Raw genomic sequence first — 27218 nt, 5'->3', positions numbered from 1 at the left:
CTTCCTGCTCCGGTGATTCCTGGTCATCACTTGTCCTATCACTTCTGTGTTACTTTTGGTTGTAGAGCTTTATATTTATGTTATTATGGTCCTATATTATCACACAGTGCTGTCAGGGGGGTGTATATACGGCGCCCCCTAGAGGGGATGGCGGCTCCTGTATTACCGGATCACAGAGATAAGAGAAGGACAAGGCCGGGGCTCGTCATCCACAGCTCAGTGTCTCCTCTCCAGTCCTGGAATATTGTATGTGACCTCTGGGGGGCGCTATAGTCAGCTCCTAATAATGAGATGATTCTGTATCTTCCTCTCCTCTATATTTATGGCAGAGGGTTATTATAGGATTTCTGGACTTAGTTCCTATATACATTGTATATCTATAGATTATAAGGGAGAATATTCCGGAAATAACAGACACAGGAGAGGGATACAAAGTGTCTATTACCCAGAGAAACTTCATAATATCTTATACTTACTATAATCCCTCCAACCTGCAGAGACCGGACAGAGCTTCCAGCAGGACACTGAGGTCAGGACCAGCCAGGCGGTTACCAGACAGGACACTGAGGTCAGGACCAGGCAGGCGGTTACCAGACAGGACAAGTATCTCCAGGTCCGGATTATTCCTCATTACAGAAGCCAACGGGACGCAGGACGTGTCTGGGAGAACATTATTATCCAACCTGTAAGAATAAGAGGAGATGTGAGAGAGGTGTCCGCAGACTGTATCACACAGGATAGGATTAGATACACAGCTCAGCAGTCAGTATCACACAGGATAGGATTAGATACACAGCTCAGCAGTCAGTATCACACAGGATAGGATTAGATACACAGCTCAGCAGTCAGTATCACACAGGATAGGGTTAGATACACAGCTCAGCAGACAGTATCACACAGGAGAGGATTAGATACACAGCTCAGCAGTATCACACATGATCATATTAGATACCAAGCTAAGCCTGTGACTGTATCACACACGATGGGTTTGATACTGCCTGCTGAATCTAATGGTATGGTAATAATCTTTATTTATATGGCGCCATCAAATTCCGTAGCTTTACGAATCACAGGGAACATATACAAATATAATATTACATTGCGGAGGACAAAAGTCATACGGAACAATAAGAGTGAGCTTACAGTCTATAAGGATGAGGGGGTGACACAAGAGCTTACAGTCTATAAGGATGAGGGGGTGACACAAGAGCTTACAGACTATGAGGATGAGGGGGTGACACAAGAGGTTGTAGAATGGTCCAGCGATTCTTTTTAAAGGAACAATATACCACATTTTTCGCACTATAAGGCGCACAAAAAATCCTTTGATTTTCTCAGAAATCAAAGGTGCGCCTTATAGTTCATTGAGCCTTATATATGAACCGTACTTACAGACAACAGCTGCCTTGAACCTGTGCACAGGTCTGCCACCTGCTGGTCATTCATCCTTATAATCAGGTGCGCCTTATACATAAACCTAGACATTTTAGCAGGCATTTATTAATGGTGCGCCTTATAATTCGGTGCGCCTGATAGTCGGTAAAAATACGGTAAAGTAATTTAATAAATAAAAATTCTGCTGCTTGACCCAGCCATCAGCCGCCATCTTATTTACAGGGTCCAAGGTGAAAGTGGCCACAGGAAAGCCTGGAGCTCGGTATATATCTGCTGTTTACCAGATAACAGACAGGAAGACATAGGATAGATTAGTAAAGGGAGAGGTGACGTTACATGCAGTTAGTGCGTATGATAGATCTGTCCACGATGTGGGTTTTAAGAACACGTTTGAAACTTTGGAGGTTGGGTATTGGTCTGAGAGTCCGGGGAAGGGCATTCCAGAGAATTGGTGCAGCTCAGGAGAAGTCCTGGAGACGTGCATGAGAGGTTCGAATTAAGGTAGAGATTAATCTAATATCACTGGCAGATCGAAGAGCACGGGAAGGGCGATAGACTGAGATGTGAGAGGAGAGATAGGGAGATGCAGCATTATTCAGAGCTTTGTGGATGAGGGTTATTATTTTAAAGTGAATACGGAAGGAGACGGGCAGCCAGTGCAGTGATTGGCACAAACCGGATGCATCCGTGTAGCCAGGGGCGTCGCTAGGCTAAAAGATCCGGGGCTCGTGCCCCGGATCTTTTGGCCTGTGCCCCGGATCAGCGGCACTCTTGTCCCACTGTCCGGGTCCTCACCCCTCTCTCACTTTTATCTGGGTCCCTTCCGGGCACAGATAGAGGCGAGCGCTGCAGTGAAGAATGGAGCTATAAGCTCCGTCTTTCACTACACATAGCAGGAGACACGGTGACGTCATTAAACCGCGTCTCCTGCTTCTACCAGCTGACTAAAGCGCTGGGAGCCGGAGACGCGGTGTGATGACGTCACCGCGACTCATTCCCACACAGCGAGAAGAGGAGAGAGGCAAGAAGAAGACAGGTGAGCATGAAGTTGTTTTTTTTTTAATTCAGTGTAGGAATTTGCTAGGGGGTGCCCAATTTGCTGGGGGGACAGGGGCTGGGGGACATTAAATGACCGGGGTCATAATTTCTGGAATGCTATGGGGACATTAATTTCATTTATGTGGGTGTATGGACCATTTCTCAAGGGGGGGTATATTAATTTATGTGGGGGATATTATCCATTGTCAGGGGGAATCCATTACTGGGGAGCTAATGGAAAAATTCATTTCTTGTGGGGGGAGCTTGTGGGGGATATCAATAGCTGGTGGAGGGGGCCATCAATTGCTGAGAGGGGCTGGTTGGGGAAAATTCCATTGCTGGGGGGGCATCCGTGCTTGGAGGCTGACATGGAATATTAATTTTGTGAGGCAGGGGAGGCTGTGGATGACATCCATTGCTTGGGAGGTAATGGTAACATAAATTTCTGGGGGGTTTGTGGGACACATCATTTGCTGAGTGGGGGGCGTATCAATTGCTGAGGATCTATGGGGCACATCCATTGCCTGCTGGGGGTGGGGCTGAAGACAACATCAAATGCTGAGAGGGGCTGATGAGGGTCATCTATTGCAGAGGGGATGGGGGGACATCTGTTCCTCAGGGGTGGGGTGGAATATTAATTTCTGGGGCGGGGGGGCTATATATGACATACATTGATGGGGAGCTAATGGGAACATTCATTTCTGGGGGGATTTATGGGAGACATCAATTGCTTGGAGGGGGGAAACGTCAATTGCTGGGTGTCTATGGGGCACATGCATTGCTGGGGGTGGGGACAACCATTTCTGAGGGGCTGGGGGTGTATTCATTGTTGGGGTTTTGGGGCATATACCTTTTTGAAGGGGTACATCAATTGTGGGGGGGCTTTGGGGGACACCAATTACTGGGATGTGATGGGATGGCATCAATAAGTGTGAAGGGCAGGAGGGACATCCATTGTTGTGGGGGCTGCAGAGAATATGAATTTCTTTGGGGATTGTTAATTGCCCATTATACATAACATTATATACTGGAGGGTTGTGGGGACATCCCTTATTGGTGAGACTTATTATATGTGGGAGAATTATTCAGTGGGTGGGGGCATTATTTAGTGTGGGGATTTTTCGGCGGCTCCTAATTAGATAATTAGAAAGGGTCACTTGGTAGGGGCATTATCAAGGTGAGAGGTATTAAGTGCATTATTACATGTTAGGCCAATGTATTGTGGAGGGTCAGTTATTGTGGGGGCCACAATGGGGACAATGTAGGGGTAGCAGAAGGATAACTGTGTTAGGGGACCAAGATATAGGAACAATAAGATGCCTGTGTGGTAAACTTTACAGTGAGGAGAATTGGTGATGCTGGGGCTAATGGAGAAGATAGAGAACAACTACAGTCCGAGGACACATCACCTGCAGGCAATGGATGGAATTGGTTTTGGCGGGAAACTCATTTGAGGGGGTCATGTACAAAAATGGTCACTCCTGTCAATTTAATACAAATGCATTGGGGCCCATGCCCCAGATCTTTTGCCATCCTAGCAACGCCTCTGCGTGTAGCGTTTGGTCTGAAAGACGAATCTGGCTGCTACATTAAGAATAGATTGTAGGGGAGAGAGTTTGGAAGATGATTAGTAGGGAGTTACAGGAGTTTAGTCGAGAGTGAATAAGCGCAACAATTAGCATTCAATTCAATCCCAAGACAGCGGCCTGCTGCCTCGGTGCTACAGTGATCCCACAGACCGAGATGGAGAGGTCAGGGTTAGGTAAGGTGGAAAAACAAGAAGTTCAGTCTTAGAAAGATTAAGTTTCAAGAAGTGAGAGGACATGATGCTGGAGACAGTAGAGAGACAGTCACTAGTGTTTTGGATTAGGCCAGGGCTGATGTTACGTGCAGAAGTGTCATCTGGGTGTCATTAGCATAGGGGGAGAAAAGGACCTAGGACTGAGCCCTGAGGAACCCAACACTGAGAGGAAGATGAGAAGAGAAAGATCCAGAAAGGGAGACCGGTGGTTTTCTTCCTATCTCTCTGACCGCACTTTCAGAGTGCAGGGTCCTCCAGGCCAATAGAGTGAAGCCCCTGAGGAGGAGCTGGTGGTCCACAGTATCGAACGCTGCCGATAGATCCAGAAGGATAAGGAGGGATTAGTCACCTTTGGATTTTGCAGTGAGGAGATCATTGGGGACTTTAGAAAGAGCAGTTTCAGTGGAATACATAGACCAGAAACCAGATGGAGGGGGTCAAGGAGGGAGTTATCTGAGAGATGGCGGGTTATAGAGAGAGAGGGCGGGTTATAGAGAGAGAGGGCGGGTTATAGAGAGAGAGGGCGGGTTATAGAGAGAGAGGGCGGGTTATAGAGAGAGAGGGCGGGTTATAGAGAGAGAGGGCGGGTTATAGAGAGAGAGGGCGGGTTATAGAGAGAGAGGGCGGGTTATAGAGAGAGGGCGGGTTATAGAGAGAGAGGGCGGATTATAGAGAGAGAGGGCGGATTATAGAGAGAGAGGGCGGGTTATAGAGAGAGAGGGCGGGTTATAGAGAGAGAGGGCGGGTTATAGAGAGAGAGGGCGGGTTATAGAGAGAGGGCGGGTTATAGAGAGAGGGCGGGTTATAGAGAGAGAGGGCGGGTTATAGAGAGAGAGGGCGGGTTATAGAGAGAGAGGGCGGGTTATAGAGAGAGGGCGGGTTATAGAGAGAGAGGGCGGGTTATAGAGAGAGAGGGCGTGTTATAGAGAGAGAGGGCGGGTTATAGAGAGATGGCGGGTTATAGAGAGAGAGGGCGGGTTATAGAGAGAGAGGGCGGGTTATAGAGAGAGGGCGGGTTATAGAGAGATGGCGGGTTATAGAGAGAGAGGGCGGGTTATAGAGAGAGAGGGCGGGTTATAGAGAGAGAGGGCGGGTTATAGAGAGAGAGGGCGGGTTATAGAGAGAGAGGGCGGGTTATAGAGAGAGGGCGGGTTATAGAGAGAGAGGGCGGGTTATAGAGAGAGAGGGCGGGTTATAGAGAGAGAGGGCGGGTTATAGAGAGAGAGGGCGGGTTATAGAGAGAGAGGGCGGGTTATAGAGAGAGAGGGCGGGTTATAGAGAATAGACCGGGCGTTCCAGGAGTTTGGAGATGAAAGGGAGGTTAGAGACTGGTCGGTAGTTAGTAGCACTGAATGGGTCCAGTGAAGGTTTCTTTAGTAAAGGGGTAACAACAGCGTGAAAGAAGAGGGGATGACACCAGAAGAGAGAGAGACTGTAAGAGATGTGAGGGGATGGGGTCACTGATGCAGGTAGTGGGGCGAGCAGAGGAAAGGAGCCCGGACACTTCTTCCTCTGTGACTGGCTCAAAGGAAGAGAGTGAACAAGGTAAGGTATGGGAGGGAAGGGAAGGGGATTGGAGGGGTGAGTGCATTGAGCAATTTTACATGGCGAATACAATCAATTTTATCATTAAAGTATGCGCCAAATATTCAGCCCCAAGGTCTGTGACAGGTGGCTGCACCCTTGGTGTTAATAAGGAGTGAAGCGTATCGTATAATGTATGATTCTGTTTGTTAAACTGTGTATCTAATCCTATCCTGCTGTGTCATACATTCCACTGAGCTGTGTATCTAATCGGATCCCGTGTGATACTGTCTGCTGAGCTGTGTATCTAATCCTATCCTGTGTGATACTGTCTGCTGAGCTGTGTATCTAATCCTATCCTGTGTGATACTATCTGCTGAGCTGTGTATCTAATCCTATCCTGTGTGATACTGTCTGCTGAGCTGTGTATCTAATCCTATCCTGTGTGATACGGTCTGCTGAGCTGTGTATCTAATCCCATCATGTGTGATACAGTCTGCTGAGCTGTGTATCTAATCCTATCCTGTGTGATACTGTCTGCTGAGCTGTGTATCTAATCCTCTCCTGTGTGATACTGATTGCTGAGCTGTGTATCTAATCCTCTCCTGTGTGATACTGTCTGCTGAGATGTGTATCTAATCCTATCCTGTGTGATACTGTCTGCTAAACTGTGTATCTAATCCTCTCCTTTGTGATACTGATTGCTAAGCTGTGTATCTAACCCTCTCCTGTGTGATACTGTCTGCTGAGCTGTGTATCTAATCCTCTCCTGTGTGATACTGTCTGCTGAGCTGTGTATCTAATCCTCTCCTGTGTGATACTGACTGCTAAGCTGTGTATCTAATCCTCTCCTGTGTGATACTGACTGCTGAGCTGTGTATCTAATCCTCTCCTGTGTGATACTGATTGCTGAGCTGTGTATCTAATCCTCTCCTGTGTGATATTGTCTGCTGAGCTGTGTATCTAATCCTCTCCTGTGTGATACTGTCTGCTGAGCTGTGTATCTAATCCTATCCTGTGTGATACTGTCTGCTGAGCTGTGTATCTAATCCTCTCCTTTGTGATACTGCTGAGCTGTGTATCTAATCCTCTCCTGTGTGATACTGCTGGGCGGTGTATCTAATCCTCTTCTGTGTGATACTGCTGGGCGGTGTATCTAACACTCTCCTGTGTGATACTGCTGGGCGGTGTATCTAATCCTCTCCTGTGTGATACTGCTGAGCTGTGTATCTAACCCTCTCCTGTGTGATACTGCTGAGCTGTGTATCTAATCCTCTCCTGTGTGATACTGCTGAGCTGTGTATCTAATCCTCTCCTGTGTGATACTGCTGAGCTGTGTATCTAATCCTCTCCTGTGTGATACGGTGTACATGACATATGTATGATCACAACTGGGGACCCTTTTATCTCCTATTCCAGGGTCTTCGGTTGATGCTTTTTCCCTCTTCTGTTATTTGTAGATATTTTTGTGATTATTTTAAGTCTCTTGATAATGAAAAGGAGAAAAATCTTCCATGAAATGTGTTTATGTCCCAGCGGCTGATTTCTACTAGAAGTGCCCCCGGGTCTATGCCGCTTCCTTACATGTAATGTGTATCGGGTAGGTACCTGGACCACCTACCTTCCTACTCAGGGACAGTAAGGATTTGGGGGCCCCTGACTGGGAGATGCTGGGCCCCCCTGCTGCTTGTATATTTATGACATTATGGTCCTATATTATCACACAGTGCTGTCAGGGGGTTGTATATCCGGCGCCCCCTAGAGGTGATGGGGAATAACTCTGCACCTTCCTGTCTTGTAAGACTTTGGGTGCTGGAGATGATATGTGGGTGCAGGGTGTCCCCGGCCTCCTCCATCACCATCATGTGCGGCTCCTGTATTACCGGATCACAGAGATAAGAGACAGGATTTCTGGACTTGGTTCCTATATACATTGTATATCTATAGATTATTAGGGAGAATCTTCCGGAAATAACAGACACAGGAGATACAAAGTGTCTATTACCCAGAGAATCTTCATTATATCTTATACTTACCCAAATCTCTCCAACCTGCGGAGACCTGAGGTCAGGACCAGACAGGCGGTTACCAGACAGGTCCAGTATCTTCAGGTCCGGATTATTCCTTATTACAGAAGCCAACAGGACGCAGGACATGTCTGGGAGATTATTATAACCCAAACTGTAAGAATAAGAGGAGATGTGAGGGACGTATCAGCAGGCTGTATCACACAGGATAGGATTAGATACACAGCTCAGCAGTATCAGACAGGATAGGATTAGATACGCAGCTCAGCAGTATCACACAGGATAGGATTAGATACGCAGCTCAGCAGTATCACACAGGAGAGGATTAGATACACGGCTCAGCAGTATCACACAGGATAGGATTAGATACACAGCTCAGCAGGCAGTATCACACAGGATAGGATTAGATACACAGCTCAGCAGTATCAGACAGGATAGGATTAGATACGCAGCTCAGCAGTATCACACAGGAGAGGATTAGATACGCAGCTCAGCAGTATCACACAGGATAGGATTAGATACACAGCTCAGCAGTATCACACAGGATAGGATTAGATACACAGCTCAGCAGTCAGTATCACACAGGATAGGATTAGATACACAGCTCAGCAGTCAGTATCACACAGGAGAGGATTAGATACACAGCTCAGCAGTATCACACAGGAGAGGATTAGATACACAGCTCAGCAGTATCACACAGGATAGGATTAGATACACAGCTCAGCAGTCAGTATCACACAGGGTAGGATTAGATACACAGCTCAGCAGACAGTATCACACAGGAGAGGATTAGATACACAGCTCAGCAGTATCACACAGGATAGGATTAGATACACAGCTCAGCAGTATCACACAGGATAGGATTAGATACACAGCTCAGCAGTATCACACAGGATAGGATTAGATACACAGCTCAGCAGTATCACACAGGATAGGATTAGATACACAGCTCAGCAGTATCACACAGGATAGGATTAGATACACAGCTCAGCAGTGTCACACATAGCATAACAGCAAACAAAAAATAAAGTCTTCACACATGGATATCAATTAGAGATGGGCGAATCGATTCTAACAAAGTAGAATTTGATATGAATTTCACAAAAAATTTGATTCGTCACGAAGCCGAAGCTTACGTTGATTCGCGGGAACAAAGTTTTTTTTTGCTTTCTTTTTTCAGCTATATGGGCGCGAGCACAACGTATTACATGGGGCAGAGAACTCTGGGAAGGAGAAAGGAATACCCCCGATGACATCTGCAGACCTGTAAGCCAATCAGCGACCGGCAGGCTTATGTGATGTCACACAGGCTCACAGCCCTATAAAACTGTTGGCCATTTGCAATCCTGACATTTTACACTGGGTGTGCTGTCTGTAGCGTGCAGCTGCTGCTACTCTACTGTGCAGTAGCGATTCCTGCTCCAATCCCTGGATGTTCTTTAAGGCGGATCTGTATACCCCAAATAGCAGTTCTATTTAGTGACAAAATCGAATAGGAAGAAATCTGTTTTATATTCACGAAGCTGCTGTAGTGATTTGTGGACCTCTCACTTGGTGTCAGTTGTGGGGTATCTGTATAACGTACATTGCAATACCTTTTGGGGGCTCTAGTTTACAGCCAGATGTACATGTCAAATCCACGTAGTTGATTAACCACTATGTCAGACAGAAAGGTGGCAGGTGGAGCAGGCAGAGGTGGCAGCACAGTAAGGGGATGTCGCAGCAGGGGTGACTCTGTGAGGCCAGAACTGCCGTTGTCATCTAGTGGCAGAGTGTTGATCAACAACCCAAAGGTTGTTCAATGGTTGACTAGGTCATCCATTTTCTCAAATACAACACCTGACAACTCCAGCCAAGAGTCTGTGGGTTCCTCAGATACAATTAGTTGGCATGACCCAGGAGCAGGTCAGCGGCCCTCACCTGTCCTCAACCGGGCTCTGTCCTGTTCCTTTCCCGCAGCCAGAGAGCTACTAGGTGGTCTGGGCTCAGCACCACTATTCAGCGAAGAACGATGTGTTTGACACACATGGAGCAGACCCTGCACCAGCAGGTGGTGGCCTACTTGGACAGCACTTTACCACCTCAGGTAGAGGATCCCATGGACTACTGGGCAGCCAACTTGATGCGTGGCCGCAACTTGCGGAGTTTGCAGTAGAGAAGCTGTCCTGCCCGGCCAGTAGTGTGGCATCAGAGTGTGTGTTCAGTGCGGCGGGGGCCATCGTTACCAGGAGCCAGGAGAACCCGCTTGTCCACCCGTAATGTGGAGAGACTGACCTTTGTCAATGCATCAGATAAGATCAGCCATGATGCCTCCTCTAAATGTTGAGAAATGAGTTGGGGTTCTAACTACCTGCCTCAGCTACTATTCTGATGCTGCCACCCGCCTGATGCAACACATCTGCTGCCAGTTGCACCATCTGCCTCCTACCATCTTTACCAGGGACTGGAATTGTCCGTCACCTCCACACTATATCATGGAGCCACTCTGCAGGCTCCTGCTGCTGCCGACGCCACCTCCACACTATATCATTGTGCCACTCTGCAGGCTCCTGCTGCTGCCGACGCCACCTCCACACTATATCATTGTGCCACTCTGTGGCCTACGATGGCGCCGCCACCTTCACACCTCTGACCTCATGCTGCTGCTGGTGCCACCATTGCAGTTGTTTTTTGGCAAAGACATGATATTTTCAGGAAAACTGTACACTATTATGGATGTGGCGTCTCTAATCTTCAAATTTAAATGGAAAATTTCAGCTTTTAATTCATTTCAAACTTCGTCATTGTGCCACAATGTGGACTCCTCTGCTGTTGGCTATGTGGGCTCCTGCTGCCACCACCTCCACACTCTATCACTCTGTGGCTTTCCCTTTTGCTGCCACCTGTGGCCTCTTGCTGCTGCAGGTAACACCACCTCCATGCTCTGTCATTGTGCCACTCTGTGGCCTACCATGTTTCCGCCACCTCCATAATTTGTAATTGTGCCACTCTGCGGCCTACTCATGCTGCTGCCAACTGACCGCTGTCTCTCTGGAACACCCTGTGATTTCCATAATGCTGTTTTCACCCTCCATCACTCTATGACGTTGCCACTATGTTTAATTTCCACCTTCATTTCATCTGTCAGAAGGAATGAAAAGCCTCAGGATTGATAGCCAAAAGCAGGAGTGGATACAGAACACAGAGGACATGCAAGTATCCCATTTACTGCTCATCTCTGTTCTGGATCCACACCTGTTTGTTTTTGGCTTTAGCAATACTGATGATGGATTATTGACAGATTGAAAGCAGACACTGACGGGTGAAAAGAAGGGCAAAATGATCAGTGACGTCAATGCAAAATTACTGCTGACACCCTCTCCACTCTTTAGGGGGGGTTCTACATGTATCCGCGTTTAACAGAACAGGTTCTGTCGTAATCTATGGAATCATCTGATGCCAGTGTAAAAAGAGTGCATTCTGTGATGTTGTAGTGAGATCTTGGCCCTCAGCTCAGTTCTTTCGAGCTGGCACAGACGTTACCTTGTCAGGCTGCGTTCCCGCTTCACTTATTTGGGGAAGTTGGCCTCTGTAAGTGCACATGGAAGTGAAGAATGAAGCGATTCTAAGAGCGGCGGCTGTCATGTGCGTGTCATACTAAAACCACCTCCCTATGCATATTTAAGCATGGCACAACGTTCTACAACACCCTACAGGCTCTCTGCAGCCAGGAAATACCTGTTTTTTAACGTGATTCGGCACGATTCGATTCGGGTTGAATCAAATTTTTTTATAAAAAGTCGGCGAATCGGGACGAACCGAATTTGAAAAATTCGCCCATCTCTAGTAACAATCCATTAGGAAATCCTTGTGGCCTGCTAGGACTGTTGCCCGAGGGCCTGCTAGGACTGCAGTCAGGAATAATCCAAAGTAACAAGGGAACGCAGCACTTCTTGAAAAGCAATGTATTATTTATTTCTTCATTTTTAAATAACAGGAAACATGTCAGAGACTTGGCCTACGCGTTTCGAGCACCACGTTCTCTTAATCATGGTGTAATCTCTGTATGACACAGTAAGATTTTGAAACAAACAGCCAATCCCTGTATTGGGGGCATGTCCTGTTAAGGCTTTGATTCACCAGAAGGGAAAACGCCCAACACAGCATTAAATCTGTAATAACATTGTAAATATATAAATTTCTTCTTATATAAAAGCAAAAAAAGGGGGGCGTGGCCTAATGCCGGACTGAGAGGACGTGCGCCGCGGAGCTCCCGGGACCCGATACCCCATCTCCCTCCCAAGGCAGCCATCCCTCACCTGTGCCCGCTCTCTCCTGCTCCGGGGTGCCCCACACACCTGCCGCTGTCCTCCGGTGCCGATTCGGAGGCGGCTGCGGACTCCGCGCCGCTCCTCCACACTTCCCCGCAGCCGGCCACGTGACCCGCGCGGCGGCCCGCTCCTAGCCGCCCGGCCCCGCTGTGCAGATCGCCGGGGGGATCCTCTCTCCTGCCAGGACCGAGGTAGCCAAGACCAAGGGGGACGCCACCAGAGGCACCGTGACAGCGCTCCAGCCAGCCCTTCATCCTGCTGGAGGCGCCATCTTATGCGACTCCCCTGCGCTGCCTGAGGCCTAGGCGCGCAGGGTTAACCCTGACACTGCCGGACTGCGCCAGGACCAGGTAGGGAAGTAATTCCCCTGCTGCTGCCCACCTCTGCCCTGGGGACCCCTGGTTGTGCAGCCCAGCACTGAGTCCTCCATACTCCCAGTGATCCCCTACTCCTGGGTTCTGTTTTATATTAACCCTTGCAGTACCGCTGCAATACTCCACGTGGGTTTGGATTGTATCTCTGCTAACTACTGGACGCTAGGCTCCTTGATTGTTTATCTCTGGCCCCCCCTGCCCAGACGCCATGGGTAACCGGAGGAGGACGGCTAAATTGCACAAAGCAGCGTCCGGGGTGTCTGCGCCTCCATCGGATGATGAATCCGTCCATGAAGATCCTCCATTCCAGTCCCTGGAACCCCTGGATGCGCAGGATTGCTCCACATCCCAAGCCGTTCTTGCGCAGATACAGTCGAATGCTGCTAAAAAGTTGGGGAGATTCTCCCGCACACAGCCCTGCTCTCCTCAGGGGTCCCCAAACTCCTCTCACTCCCTCTTTGAAGGCTCCCAGAGCCCGCCACAGCTTGTAAGCTATGAAGAGGGTGCTGATCCGTCTGACGCGGCCACGGAGTTGGATCGGAAATTTGCAGAGGTGCTGGCGGCCATAAACGGATGCCAATCCAAACTGGTCACCAAGGTGGATGAGCTGCGACAGGACTTTGTTCTATTAAGGCACGATGTCCACAAAGCTAAAGAGCGAATTACAGAAACTGACCGCAGAATATCTGAGGTGGAGGACGTCCAGAGGCCTATGCCGACACAGATCAGAGAGCTTCAGCGCCAAATGTCTGCATCCATCGACAGAGCTGATGACCTCGAAAATCGCCTGCGACGAAACAACGTCAGAGTGGTTGACCTCCCCGAAAAAGTGGAGGGGTCTGACCCTGTATCCTTTTTTGAAAATTGGCTTAAAAATATGCTGCCTGCAGATACCTTCTCCCCGTTCTTCACAGTGGAAAGGGCCCATCGTGTGCCATTCCGCCCTGGCCCTCCAGGGGGCAATCCAAGACCCTTCCTGGCCCGGCTGCTGCACTTTAGGGACAGGGACTCTATCCTCAGGGCTGTCCGTACCAAGGGAGAAATTCTCTATGCCAACAGCAGAGTGTCCTTCTATCCTGATTTCTCTGCATCCGTCAGGAAGCAACGAGCACAATTCACCGAGGTCCGTGCCCGTCTCCGTGACAAGGGGTATAAATACTCCATGATGTACCCTTCCAAGCTCCGAATTGTGGACGGCCAGAAGACTCGATTCTTCACCTGCCCAACCGAAGCACTTCACTGGGCTGATGCAGCTCCTCGGGCTCCTGCTGGAAGGCCCGCTCCTCCTGAGTGACTGGACTCACATATCCTTTTATCTGATGTGCTATGACAATGCTGGACTTAGTCCTGAATAGTTATGTAGGGGTCCCAAATCACTGTTACAGTTTTCTAATATTTGTTTGCACATTACGTGCCTCACAAATGTACCCTGTGATTGATTTGCGTTCTCTTTTTGGTCATCTTGACCAGTGCGCCACATATGGCACTTCATTCTCTCCTCCCTCCCCCCCCTTCTCCCTATTCCCCCTCCCTCCTCCCCCCTCTCCTCTCCCCCCTCCCCTCCCTGTTACCACTACCTCCCCGCGTCTCCCTCCTCCCCGCCCCCCTCCCCTATCTCCTCTTTGGTTCTCTCTAAATATGGCTGCCTAATAACCTCCTGATCATCTATTCATTAAGGGTTGAAGGTCCCGGGACAAATGGTGTAGGTTTGTCTTGAGTTAGGGACCACTGTTCTACTATTTTACTGTTAGTGGGTATAGGTCTACACTACTGCTGTTAGGGTGTTAGACAGGGGGTTTATATTCTTGGGATTGTTAGTACAGTTCTGTTATATTTGTTATGCTCACTGTTGTCTGTCTGTCTATGTCTTTGTGGTATGAAAGGATGAATGCTTGGTTGCTCACGTCTCCTTCCCCACACCCCTTTCCTTTCCGCTAATATGTCTTCACTTAAGGTAATGAGCTGGAATGTGAGGGGACTTAACTCCAAATTCAAGAGGGCTCTGATGCTAGACGTCATTAAGCGTCAGGCCCCCCATATTGTATGTATCCAAGAGACACACCTTACGGGTCAGAAGGTCCTCTCTCTGAAGCGGGCATGGGTGGCTAGAGGTTATCATTCCTCCTACTCTGTCTACGCTAGGGGAGTATCCATACTCGTATCCAAAGCGCTTCCCATAGAGGTCATACAGGTAGCGCCGGATCACTTTGGTCGGTACGTAGTCATACATTGTGCCTTATGGGGCTTTACCTTCACTATAGCGTCTATTTATGTCCCTCCTCCCTTTGACCCAGCTGTATTGCACCTAATATCCAGTAAACTGGCTGCTATGCCTCCAAGCCCGGTCCTCTGCATTGGTGACTTCAATGCAGTCCCTAATCCCTCCTTAGATCGCACAAGCGGCCTAGACACAGGCTCGGTCCGTCTGAATGAGTGGCTCACTTCTCTAGACCTCGCCGATGTTTGGCGTAGTAAACATCCTCAAGAGAGAGAATATTCATTCTATTCCTCTGTGCACAAGAGCTTCTCTCGGATTGATCTGGCCTTTGTCTCCCCTGATATGATGCAGCATGTTGATCAGGTATCCTATTGCCCGCGCAGTGCATCAGACCACTCCGCCTTGCTTATCAGTCTCCTTATAGGCCCCCCCAGCGACTCCCGCTTATGGCGCCTGCACCCGGCCTGGCTCCTATCCCCAGCGGTCCAGAGTACTGTTAGGGCAGCGCACAGCGAGTTCTGGGATGTACATTCAACCCATCCTGATCCTCTTCTAGTCTGGGACTCGTACAAGTCCTCGGTGCGGGGAGCATTCATGTCGGGGGTAGCTGGCCATAGGAAGACATTAAATGCGCAGGAGGAAAAGCTGACGGCCGCTCTGGTGACTGCAGAAAAGGATTATCTAGAGAAACCTACTCAGGGGAATAAAAAGACTTGGGCTCAGGCGCAGAGGAACCATCTAGCTGTAGTGAAGGAGCGCACCAGCAAGCGCCTGCTAGCCAGGGAAGCGTCCATCTTTGAATTCGGAGATAAAAACGGGAAGCTGCTTGCGTATCTATCGCGGGCTGAACGTCCTTGTGCTTCCGTTCCCTCTATCCTTGACAGTAGCGGAGCCTTGATTACAGAACCCCGGGCCATTAACATGGTATTTCATGAATACTACTCTTCTCTTTACAGCTCCAGATTGTCCGCCTCTTCCGCCGAGATCTCCGGATTCCTTGACAGTCTTCCACTTTGGAGGCTCACACAGGCACAGTCATCGGAGCTTGATGCTCCGCTCTCGGCGGAGGAGGTGGAACTGGCCATCCAATCGTTGCCCCCCGGTAAGACACCTGGACTTGATGGGCTGGGAGGTGAGTGGTATAGGGATAACTGTGAGACTCTGGTCCCCCATCTCCTTAGCCTGTACTCCGATGCGCTCGACAGCGGTTCCCTCCCCGACTCCATGCGAGAGGCCCTTATTGTAGTTCTTCCTAAGCCTGGCAAGGACCCTCTGCTTCCTGACTCGTACCGCCCAATTTCCCTCCTAAACTCTGATGTTAAAATACTAGCCAAAATTCTGGCAACAAGGCTTAATAAAGTAATACTATCCTTGGTTCACCCAGACCAGACAGGCTTTATGCCAGGGAGGGGAACTGACATAAATATACAAAGACTACACCTGAATATAGCAGAGGCAGAGCGGTCTCCAGACCCTGGGTTTATATTGTCCTTAGACAATTGTAAGGCGTTTGACTCTGTAGAGTGGACATATCTGTGGACCCTTTTGCCTAGAATGGGTCTTGGCCCTCGGTTTACAGCATTGGTTAAGCTACTGTATAATGATCCCAAGGCTAGGGTACGGACTAATCTTAATATCTCACCTACTCTCCCTATGGCCAGGGGCACTAGGCAGGGTTGCCCACTATCTCCCCTTCTCTTTGCACTCGCCATTGAACCCCTTGCTGTGGCGATCCGCCACTCTGATGGCATTAGGGGCATTGTCAGAGGTACTATTATTGAAAAGGTATCTCTCTATGCTGATGATACACTTGTATACCTTGGGGATGTGGGCCCCTCTCTGGAATCCCTTCTGTCCCTGATAGAACGCTATGGGGGGTTTTCAGGTCTCCGGGTTAACTGGGACAAATCGGCCCTATTTCCCTTATCTGATGTAGGGGTACGCTCCCTCCCTGTCCCAGTCCAGGTGGTGTCCACATTTAAATATCTGGGAGTCCGGGTGTCACGCAAGGTCCAGGCATATACAGAGTTAAACATCACACCTCTGATAGCTGCAACAGAATCGCGCCTAAAAGCCTGGTCCACTCTTCCCCTGTCTTTGTACGGGCGTATTAACATATTCAAAATGATCTTCCTCCCCAAATTTCTATACCTCTTCCATGCTTGTCCTATACTGCTTCCTAAGAGCCTGTTTAAACGCTTAGACAGCATTCTCAGGTCCTTCTACTGGCAGAGTAGTGCCCCACGATTCAGTTTAGCGCTGCTTCAGGCTCCCAAGGCTAGGGGTGGACTGGCTGCCCCGGATCTGTATCTTTATTACCTGGCTTCCCAGCTAGTATATGCCCAGTGGTGGATAGATATAGACATGGGTAATGCAGCTACTGCACTGGCTGGTGCCCTGGTAGGTTCCTACGAGGCCCTTACAAACCTGCTGTACAGGTATAAGTCCCCATCTGATACCCCACTTCCCCTACGTACGGTAGCGGTGTGCTGGCGAAGGGCGCAATCCCTGGTAGAGCCGAGCAGCTCTCCCCCTCTCTCGCCTAGGACTCCATTGTGGCTCAATCCGTGGCTCTCTCACTTCCTCTCCCTCCCGGGCTGGACAATGTGGGGGGCGGCGGGGGTGAAATTTGTAGGCCAGCTATTATCTCCGGAAGCAGAATTACTCAGCTTTAACGAGATAAGGGAGAGACATACTGTACCCGATACGGCTAGCTTCCACTACACGCAACTGCGACACGCATTCAAAGCCCAATTCGGCTCCTTCAGCCTGGCAGTGAAATTCTCCAAACTAGAGACTCTGATGAGTACCCCGGACCTCCCTAAGCCACTCACTCAGTGCTATGCTCTCCTACAAGAGCAAAAGTCCAGACCGTTTGATAGAGCCTGTGAACGCTGGAGACAGGATATCCCTGACCTGTCAGATGATGACTGGAGGGAGGTCGAACTGTCCTACTTCACATCTGTAGTGAGTGCGAGGGACTTCCTGATCCAATCTAAACTCCTCCATCGAGTATACTTCACCCCTGCTAGATTATTCCGCATGGGAGCAATGCCCAATGATCTTTGCTTTCGCTGTCAGGCTGAAGTCGGATCCTTCCTGCATTGTGTCTGGTCCTGCCCTAGGGTCCATGTCTTCTGGTCCGAAGTGCTGGAATTCCTAAATTTACACTTTGATTTCCCACGATTAATGTCTCCCTCTGTGTGTCTCCTCGGCATCATAAATGAAGTTGTCAATGGCCACTATGACAAAATTTTCTTTAGGTTTGTCTTATATTACGCCCGAAAAGTGGTGGTGATGACCTGGAAGGACCAGGAGCCCCCTCCATTAAAAAGATGGATACTACTCATTAACAGCGTCATTCCCCACTACCGGTCCCTGTATGCCAACAGGAAGTGTCCCCAAAAGTCCAGATGGTGCGTGACTCCCCATACTGCCTTATAATCACATGTGATATACACTCCTCTCCATGATGAAGGAGACTGAGCGTGCTGGTATGTGTGTGTGTGTGTGTGACTGATTGTCTATGTGTCAATAGTTATTTGTGTTGTATCAAGATGTCTGGATACAGTATCCTGCTGTCATTTACTGTAATATCCCTCGGTTAGTTTTGAAACGCAGTAAGAACCTGACTGTTACCATGGCTGTTGTATAATAATCCTGTAATGGGGGGAAGGAAATATGTGACAGACAATCTTGTTCTTCGGTTTTGTTTATTACTATTGTATAAAATTTTCAAAAAACTGCAAAAATAAATACTTTAAAAAAAAAAAATAAAAGCAAAAAAAAAAAAAATCAAGTCCTGCATTATCTACATATAATTATGTGAACATATCAAAAGCAAGTTCAACTGCCGATTTTCAATGATCTGTTGATCATCCAAAAAGGTAAGGAAATCTGTATTTCTGACATAAAACAATGAAATATTGCATCAGAAGATGAGTTATAGCTATTACTTTAACCATTGATGTGGAGATAATAATCTCTGATGGTACAAATGACATATTGGGGTAAACAGATGAACAAATATTAATATCTTCATGGATAATGTATATACACATACATCTCCCTGAATCTAAATGATGAATCTTTTGCTATGTCTAATGTTAATCTGATGTACCATATATCCTAGAAGGCAAACATTTGGATTTTGACAAAACAATGAAATGAAATGTATAGATAATGTAATAAAAATAAGAAAGATCCGATCTCAGATTCAGACCAGACGTATTTCTGGTCTCCAATCTAAAAATCCAATCAGTCTCTCTTTCCAGTAAAGATCTACGTCTGTCACCAAAACTGGAAAATGATGCTGTGTCTCCAGAACGGACAGAGCAGAAATGGCTGGAAGCACCTGGCATTTTTAGAGCAATCCCACAGGTGCTCAGAAATCCTAGTTTTCAAATTGCGGGTCGTACATCCCACATGTCTGATATTGCAGATTTTACATTCTATCATATAGACTAGAAAGGTGGAGTCACAATTGATGAATGTTCTAATATGATATGGTTTTTTATTGTTTTTAAGAACAAAAAAGAAACTTGTGTTTGTAGCAAAAACACATCGAGAGGTTCCACAACTATGAAAGCCTTTTGTAATCAACCATGTGTTAATTCCAGATGCCCTGCTGGTAAATAAACTAGGTGAGAGAACTGCACTAGAGATGAGCGAACATACTCATCCGAGCTTGATGCTCGATCGAGCATTAGCGTACTCGTAACTGCTCGTTGCTCGGACGAGTATTTCGCCCACTCGAGAAAATGGCAGCTCCCGCCGTTTTGCTTTTTGGCGGCCAGAAACAGAGCCAATCACAAGCCAGGAGACTCTGCACTCCACCCAGCATGACGTGGTACCCTTACACGTCGATAGCAGTGGTTGGCTGGCCAGATCAGGTGACCCTGGGATAGACTAGCCCCTGCCCGCGCTGCTCGGATCATTCTCTGTCTGGATGCCGCTAGGGAGAGAGCTGCTGCTGGTCAGGGAAAGCGTTAGGGTGTTCTATTAGAATAGTGTTAGGCAGGAGTGATTCTCCAAGAACCCAACAGCCCTTCTTAGGGCTACAATAACGTTATACTTTTTTTTTTATTTGCTTGTGGCTGGGCTTGCTGCCATTAGTAGTGCAGCTAGTACCATATTGTGAGGAATTTGCAGGGGGACTTGCTACCGTTGTGTTTAGCTCTTAGTGGCACACATATCCATAGCAAAGACCGAAGTGGGAAAATTTATTAGGGGTTTGATTTCAATTAGGCACAGTCTGCCATTTACTTTTTATTTTACGTTTATTTTTTTAATAACTCAGCGTCATCTCATCTGGCATAGTAATGTGCTTTAATACTTGGCTAGAAAATAGCCATAGGAGAATCCAAACGGCTTACTTACGCCTACAGTAGCGTTATATATATTTGATTTCTGGTTGATCTGCTGGTGGCTGTACTTGCTGCAGTGCATCTACTAGCAAATTGTGAGCAATTTGGAGTGAGACTTGCGACCACTGTGTTTTGCGCTTAGTGACGCACATATCCATCGCAAAGACCGAAGTGGGAAAATTTATTAGGGGTTGGATTTCAATTAGGCACAGTCTGCCATTTCCTTTTTTATTTTACGTTTATTTTTTTCATAACTCATCTCATCTGGCATAGTAGTGTGCTTTCATACTTGGCTAGAAAATAGCCATAGCAATAGGATAGCATCGTTTGGTTTTAAAAACTAAAAAACACACAAAAAAAAAACACAAAAAAAAGGTAAAAAAAAAAATTAAAGTTATAACTCTCATTTTCAAAATGTTTAACCCGAGGGCTAGGGGTAGAGGACGAGGGCGTGGACGTGGGCGTCCAACTACTGCAGGGGTCAGAGGCCGTGGTCCTGGGCGGGGTGAGACACCACCTGCTGATGAGGGAGCAGGGGAACGCCGCAGAGCTACACTCCCTAGGTTCATGTCTGAAGTTACTGGGACTCGTGGTAGAGCACTGTTGAGGCCAGAACAGTGCGAACAGGTGATGTCGTGGATTGCCGACAATGCTTCGAGCAATTTGTCCACCAGTCAGTCTTCCACGCAGTCCACCCATGTCACCGAAATCGGCACTCCTCCAGCTCCTGCACCTCAGCCTCCTCCCCCCCAGTCTGCCCCCTCCCAGCAAAATTTGCCATTTGAACCGGCATACTCTGAGGAACTGTTTTCTGGACCCTTCCCAGTCACAAACCACTTGTCCGGTTGCTGATGAGCAATTTTCCGATGCCCAGGTTTTCCACCAGTCGCAGTCTGTGGGTGATGATGACATTGTTGACGTAGTGGAAGAAGTGTGTAAAGAGGTGTCCGACGATGAGGAGACACAGTTGTCAGACAGTGGTGAAGTTGTTGTCAGGGCAGGAAGTCCGAGGGGGGAGCAGACTGAGGGATCGGAGGATGATGAGGTGACAGACCCAAGCTGGGTTGAGAGGCCGGGTGAACACAGTGCTTCTGAGACGGAGGAGAGTCCTCGACCAGAACAGGTTGGAAGAGGCAGTGGTGGGGCCAGATGGAGAGGCAGGGCCAGAGCAGGTGCATCAGCGCCAAATGTGTCACGTAGTGAAGCTCCCGTGGCGAGGGCTCCCGCGGCGAGGGCTAGATTTTCAGAAGTCTGGAGGTTCTTTAAGGAAACACCGGATGACCGATGGACTGTGGTGTGCAACCTTTGCCAAACCAGGATCAGCAGGGGTTCCACCACTACTAGCTTAAAGGGGTATTCTCGTCTGGGCATTCACATTCAGTTTCACTAATCTTCCATTTCTAAACATTTCTTCAATTGGATGTTATTTACAAAAATGTTCCTGTGTGAAGATAATTTCTCATAAATGTAGTCATTCTGTCCCTTAGAAACGAGATAGCTTCCTCGGTTACGACCACTGGCAGCGGTGGCCAGACATGGGCTATTGAGTCTTGTCTGACCGCCAGGATTCAGTGTTCAGGGCGACTGTGGGACCTGCAGTAATTCCCGGACATTTCATATACAATAACCTTTTGTTTCTTTGTGCAATCCCTCCAGCAGAGGTGGCCGTATCCGAGGAAGCCATCTCGTTTCTAAGGGACAAAATGACTACATTTATGGGAAATCATCTTCACACAGGAATATTTTTTTTTAATAACATCCAATTGAAGAAATGTTTATATATGGCAGATTTATCAAACTGAATGTGAATGCCCAGCCGAGAATACCCCTTTAACTACCACCAGTATGCGCAGGCATATGAATGCTAAACACCCCACTCAGTGGCAACAAGCGCGTTCACCTCCGGCCGTGCACACCACTGCTCCTTCCCCTGTGTCAGCTGATAGTCAGCCCCCTGCCCAGGACCCTGCCACAAAAACCCCATCGTCGCCTCCACGATCCTCCACAGCATCCACCAGCGTTCAGCTCTCCATACCCCAGACGCTGGAGCGGAAACGCAAATATAGTGCAACCCACCCGCACGCCCAAGCCCTTAATGTGCACATCTCCAGATTGCTAAGCCTGGAGATGCTGCCCTATAGGCTAGTAGAGACCGAGGCCTTTCGCAGCCTCATGGCGGCGGCCGCCCCTCGGTACTTTTCCCGATGTGCCGTCCCAGCCCTGCACCAGCACGTGTCAGACAACATAATCCGTGCCCTGACCAACGCCGTTTCTGACAAGGTCCACCTGACCACGGACACGTGGACGAGTGCTGCCGGGCAGGGCCACTATATATCGCTGACGGCACATTGGGTTAACTTGGTGGAGGCTGGGACCGAGTCTGACCCTGCGGCTGGTCATATACTGCCGACGCCGAGGATTGCGGGGCCTACCTCGGTCCAGGTGTTTCAGGCCTACTATGCCTCCTCCTCCTCCTCCCACCCCTCCTCCACCTCCTCCTCCGAACGACCATCCGTGGGCATGGCGCCATCAGTCGGTAGCTCTAGGCACAGCAGCAGTGCCGTCGCTAAGCGACAGCAGGCGGTGCTGAAACTGCTGAGCCTAGGCGATAAAAGGCACACCGCCCAAGAACTATTACAGGGCATCACGGCGCAGACTGATCTGTGGCTGGCACCGCTGAACCTGAAGCCAGGCATGGTTGTGTGTGACAACGGCCGTAACCTGGTGGCGGCTCTGCAACTCGGCAGACTGACACATGTGCCATGCCTGGCCCATGTGTTAAATCTAATAGTTCAGCGTTTCCTCAAGACATACCCCAATCTGTCTGATTTGCTCACGAAGGTGCGCCGCATCTGTGCGCATTTCAGGAAGTCCAGCACAGATGCTGCCACTCTCAGGGCAGCGCAGCGCCGCCTCCAACTGCCCGCTCACCGACTGTTGTGCGACGTGCCCACGAGGTGGAATTCAACACTGACCATGTTATCCAGAGTTTACCAGCAGCGCCGAGCGATTGTAGACTGCCAGATGTCAACTTCCACCAGAACTGGTAGTCAGGTCAGTCAGCTTCCTCAAGTCTACAATGAGGAGTGGACGTGGATGTCTGATATCTGTCAGGTGCTGAGTAACTTTGAGGAGTCAACACAGATGGTCAGTGGCGATGCCGCCATCATCAGCCTCACCATCCCGCTGCTTGGCCTGTTGAAAAACTCTCTGGTCAGCATGAAGTCGGAAGCTTTGCGCTCCTCACAAGAGACGGGGGAAGAAGATTCCCTTGTTGATAGCCAAAGCACCCTTAGGTTTGTTTCTCAGCGCATATCGGAGGAGGTGGAGGTGGAGGAGGAAGAGGAGGAGAATGTTGGCGAGACACAAGAGGGGACCATTGTTCAGTCCTTCACTGTTGAGCGTGTATGGGCAGAAGAAGAGGAGTTGGAGGAGTTGGAGGAGGAGGAAATGGACAGTCAGGCCAGTGAGGGGAGTGAATTCTTACGCGTTGGTACTCTGGCGCATATGGCAGATTTCATGCTAGGCTGCCTATCCCGTGACCCTCGCGTTCAAAGAATTTATTCCAGCACCGATTACTGGGTGTTCACTCTCCTGGACCCACGGTACAAGCGAAATCTTTCCACTCTCATCCCTGGAGAGGAAAGGAGTGTGAGAATGCATGAATACCAGCAGGCCCTGGTGCACAAGCTGAAACAGTATTTCCCTTCTGACAGCGCTAGCGGCAGAGTGCGTAGTTCTGCGGGACAAGTAGCGAGGGAGAGTAGGCGAGCAGGCAGCTTGTCCAGCACTGGCAAGGGTACGCTTTACAAGGCTTTTGCCAGCTTTATGTCACCCCAGCAAGACACTGTCACCTGTCCCCAGTCTCGGCAGAGTAGGGCTGATCTTTACAGAAAGATGGTGAGGGAGTACGTAGCTGACCATACCATCGTCCTAAATGATCACACAGCTCCCTACAACTACTGGGTTTCAAAGCTGGACATGTGGCACGAACTGGCGCTGTACGCCTTGGAGGTTCTTGCCTGCCCTGCCGCTAGCGTCTTGTCCGAGCGGGTTTTCAGTGCAGCTGGTGGCATCATCACCGATAAGCGTACACGCCTGTCGACTGACAGCGCTGACAGGCTGACGCTTATTAAGATGAATAAAGCCTGGGTTTCTCCTAATTTCCAATCTCCACCAGGTGAAGGAAGCTCAACCTGAATAATTTATCCACTCCTCCTCCTCCTCATTTTCCTCCTTCTCCTCCTCTTTGTACAGTAAAGCAGAGGAAACTGGCTATTTTTTGACAGGGCCCACTGGCTCTAGCTATAGTACTTTATGCATTTAATTTTTATGGAGGGCCACCGACCCGGTCCTCTGTTTTAAACAATTTTTGGGAGTGCCACATACAGGCACACAATCTATTCAATTTTTCTGGAGGGCCACCTACCTGCTCCTCTGGTTTGAAAACTTTTTTTGGACTGCCACATACAGGCACTCAATCTATTCCATTTTTATGGAGGGCCACCTACCTGCTCCTCTGGTTTGAAAACTTTTTTGGACTGCCACATACAGGCACTCAATCTATTCCATTTTTATGGAGGGCCACCTACCTGCTCCTCTGGTTTGAAAACTTTTTTGGACTGCCACATACAGGCACTATCCAAATTGAATTGTCTCCATAGCAGCCTCCACACGTTGTCTCCATTGCTACCTCCAAAAGTCGTCCATATAGCTGCCTCCATACATCGTCCCTTTATCAAACGAGGTGTGTCAGGCTGAAATTTGGGTTGTTTTCATGGATTCCACATCAAAGTTGTTAACTTTGTCGCCACCCTGCTGTGTTATCCACAAAATACACTGGCAAACTTTTACCATTTACGGATATTATTTCAGCGCTTCTTGCGCATCTGTTTACATTCCCCTCACCCGCCATATCCTAAACTTATAAGAACGCTACTACACTTGATCTTATACAAAAGGTTCTTAGAAGTGCTGTTTGGGGAGTAGCCTAGAGACAGGGGCTTGGATTGGCGAAAGCTCGCCTGGCAGCGGAGCGCCAGCTCCATGCCAAGATCCAACTAACATAGTTTTAACTGCAGCACCTTCAATCTACTAGTAGTTCACTGCCTCCATACATGGTCCCCTTATCAAACGAGCTGTGTCAGGCAGAATTTTGGATTGTTTTCATGGCTTCCATGTTAACTTTGTCGCCACCCTGCTGTGTAATCCTCAAAATATACTGGCAAACTTTTATCATGTACCGATATTATTTGAGTGCTTCTTGCTCACCTCCTTTGGTTCCTCTCTGCCACCCATTGGTTTGAAGCCTGAGTCCATTTAGGGTATGTTGCCATGCCACTCTCTAGCCTGCCGCTGCCTCTGCATGCCGTCCCCTATAGTGTCAGGGTCAATTATTGGATGTTTTAGATGCTATCTAGCCTCATTCGGTCACTCTGTCATGGCCATGCTGTTGCCCATAATTTTGGCATAATGGTGCGATTAAGCAGCCTCAGAGGCATCCATGCATGCTGCCCCTGCTGTTTCCTGTCCATTTCCGTGGTGTTTCCATCCTTTTCTGAGGTTCCCAGGTGTTTGGCCAAGCTTCCCTGTGCAGAGCCTTGGTCCCCTTGAAAAATGCTCGAGTCTCCCATTGACTTCAATGGGGCTCGTTACTCGAAACGAGCACTCGAGCATCGGGAAAAGTTCGTCTCGAATAACGAGTACCCGAGCATTTTAGTGCTCGCTCATCTCTAAACTGCACCTAATGACATGCCTTTCTTTGATACAAAATTACATCCTTCTCTCAGGATTGTGTCCAATTTTTTGTCTTGATACAAAATAGGTAAATTTTTCTTAATAATGCGTACAATTTGTTGATAATCTGTACTAAACTGTGTGGAGAAGGTAATTTTGGTTTTATTGAAATCATTTCTGTTTGGACTTGTTAGCCCTTAATAATGAAGTACGGTCTTTAGCTAAGGCTATGTTCAGACCTCTGTATATCGACCACATAGGATAATTACGAGATGCCAATATATCTTTTAAATCTTTGGATTGATTAAGGAAATCCTCAGTGTCAGAGCATGCTCTCCATAACCTAGTGAACTCACCAGCAGGTATGGCTTTCTAAGTGTGGTCAGGGTGGTTACTGGTGGCATTCAGTACAGTATTTCCTGAGGTGCTTTTCCTAAATAGAGTAGTAATAACTTTCTTCCTGGTTGCACAACCACTCAGAGATAGAGATTTTCTTTTTTTGTACACATTCGTTTAATTTTTGAAAATGTATTAAAACACAATAAAAAATGTATAAATTTGGTATCACCGCGATCGCACCGTACCAAAGAATAAACTAGACGTGTTATTTGGAGCGCAGAGTGAAAGTCGTAAAAACTGAGCCAACAAGAACGTGACGCACACACGGTTTCTTTTTTCAATTTTGCCACATTTGCAATTTTTTTCCGGCTTCCCAGTACACGGCGTGTTGTACTAAATAACATCACGGGAAAGTAAAATTTGTTACGCACAAAATAAGTCCTCACACAGCTCTGTACACGGAAAAATTAAAAAGTTATGGATTTTTGAAGATGGAGAGCGAGAAATGAGCAAAAATACCCTGCGCCCTTGAGGGGTTAAATTCTTACCTACAAAAGGACATGATTCCTTGTGGTCTTTGAATTAAAAAGAGACCAACAACAATTTATAAGAAGAATATGTGATATCCTGGGACAAAACCTTATCTGAATGCTCTTTGTCCCTCATGAGACTCATTGTAAAAGAGAAAACAATCCAAACATTAAGAGATGAAATTAACCAGGCGGAATTAAGTCTGAATATGTACAAAGACATCCCAGAACTTAATGAATTGAAAGGCAACCTGTGCAAAACAATGGAGAAAACAGAAACACATATAATAGAAACTAAGAAAAAAAAGTTTCTAAGGGATACAGAGGACTATACCAATGGATTTATATATACAAAACGTCCAGAAACTGAGGAGAGCGGGGCACAAGCACACGCTTCAGGTCTGAACAGAGACTATACAACCAGGAGCAAAGAGAACAGTGGACAAGTTACAGAATGTTAGCAGCTTTTTGAATCGCTCTGCCTGCCTTTTTTCTCCAGATCAAATAAGCACATTAGAAAGAGGTTTGAGTTTTGTGCCGTCCAGAAAATTTGACATATT

General features: G+C 48.1%; 2 protein-coding genes and 2 long non-coding RNA genes across 6 annotated transcripts in view; 3 read left to right on the top strand and 1 right to left on the bottom strand.

The window, feature by feature from the left end:
* The window catches only part of LOC140069241 (uncharacterized), a 381540-nt gene that overhangs the window by 186213 nt on the left and 168109 nt on the right, over positions 1-27218 (top strand). The gene's annotated exons all lie outside the window — the stretch shown is intronic.
* LOC140069260 (uncharacterized) overlaps positions 1-27218 on the top strand; it is a 179979-nt gene that overhangs the window by 83529 nt on the left and 69232 nt on the right. The gene's annotated exons all lie outside the window — the stretch shown is intronic.
* Positions 1-27218, bottom strand: part of LOC140069204 (NACHT, LRR and PYD domains-containing protein 6-like) — a 96529-nt gene that overhangs the window by 30264 nt on the left and 39047 nt on the right. Inside the window, exons 10-11 of one of the 2 annotated variants that reach the window (XM_072114635.1) lie at positions 7795-7939; positions 553-683 (exon numbers count right to left, since the gene is read on the bottom strand). In XM_072114635.1, the coding sequence (XP_071970736.1) occupies positions 675-683; positions 7795-7939 (154 nt within the window). In that variant the 3' untranslated portion in view covers positions 553-674. Of the gene's footprint in view, positions 1-476; positions 684-7794; positions 7940-27218 lie in introns of those variants that run through there. The other variant, XM_072114634.1, reaches the window with a different exon arrangement.
* LOC140069263 (uncharacterized) lies at positions 499-9307 on the top strand. Its single transcript, XR_011848768.1, has 2 exons — positions 499-685; positions 8966-9307. It is a non-coding gene; the product is annotated as an uncharacterized lncRNA (long non-coding RNA).

Source organism: Engystomops pustulosus, chromosome 7 (assembly GCF_040894005.1).
Source record: "Engystomops pustulosus chromosome 7, aEngPut4.maternal, whole genome shotgun sequence".
NCBI lineage: Eukaryota > Metazoa > Chordata > Amphibia > Anura > Leptodactylidae > Engystomops > Engystomops pustulosus.
Note: the sequence above shows the minus strand (reverse complement) of the source record. Positions and strands in the feature narration are given on the sequence as shown.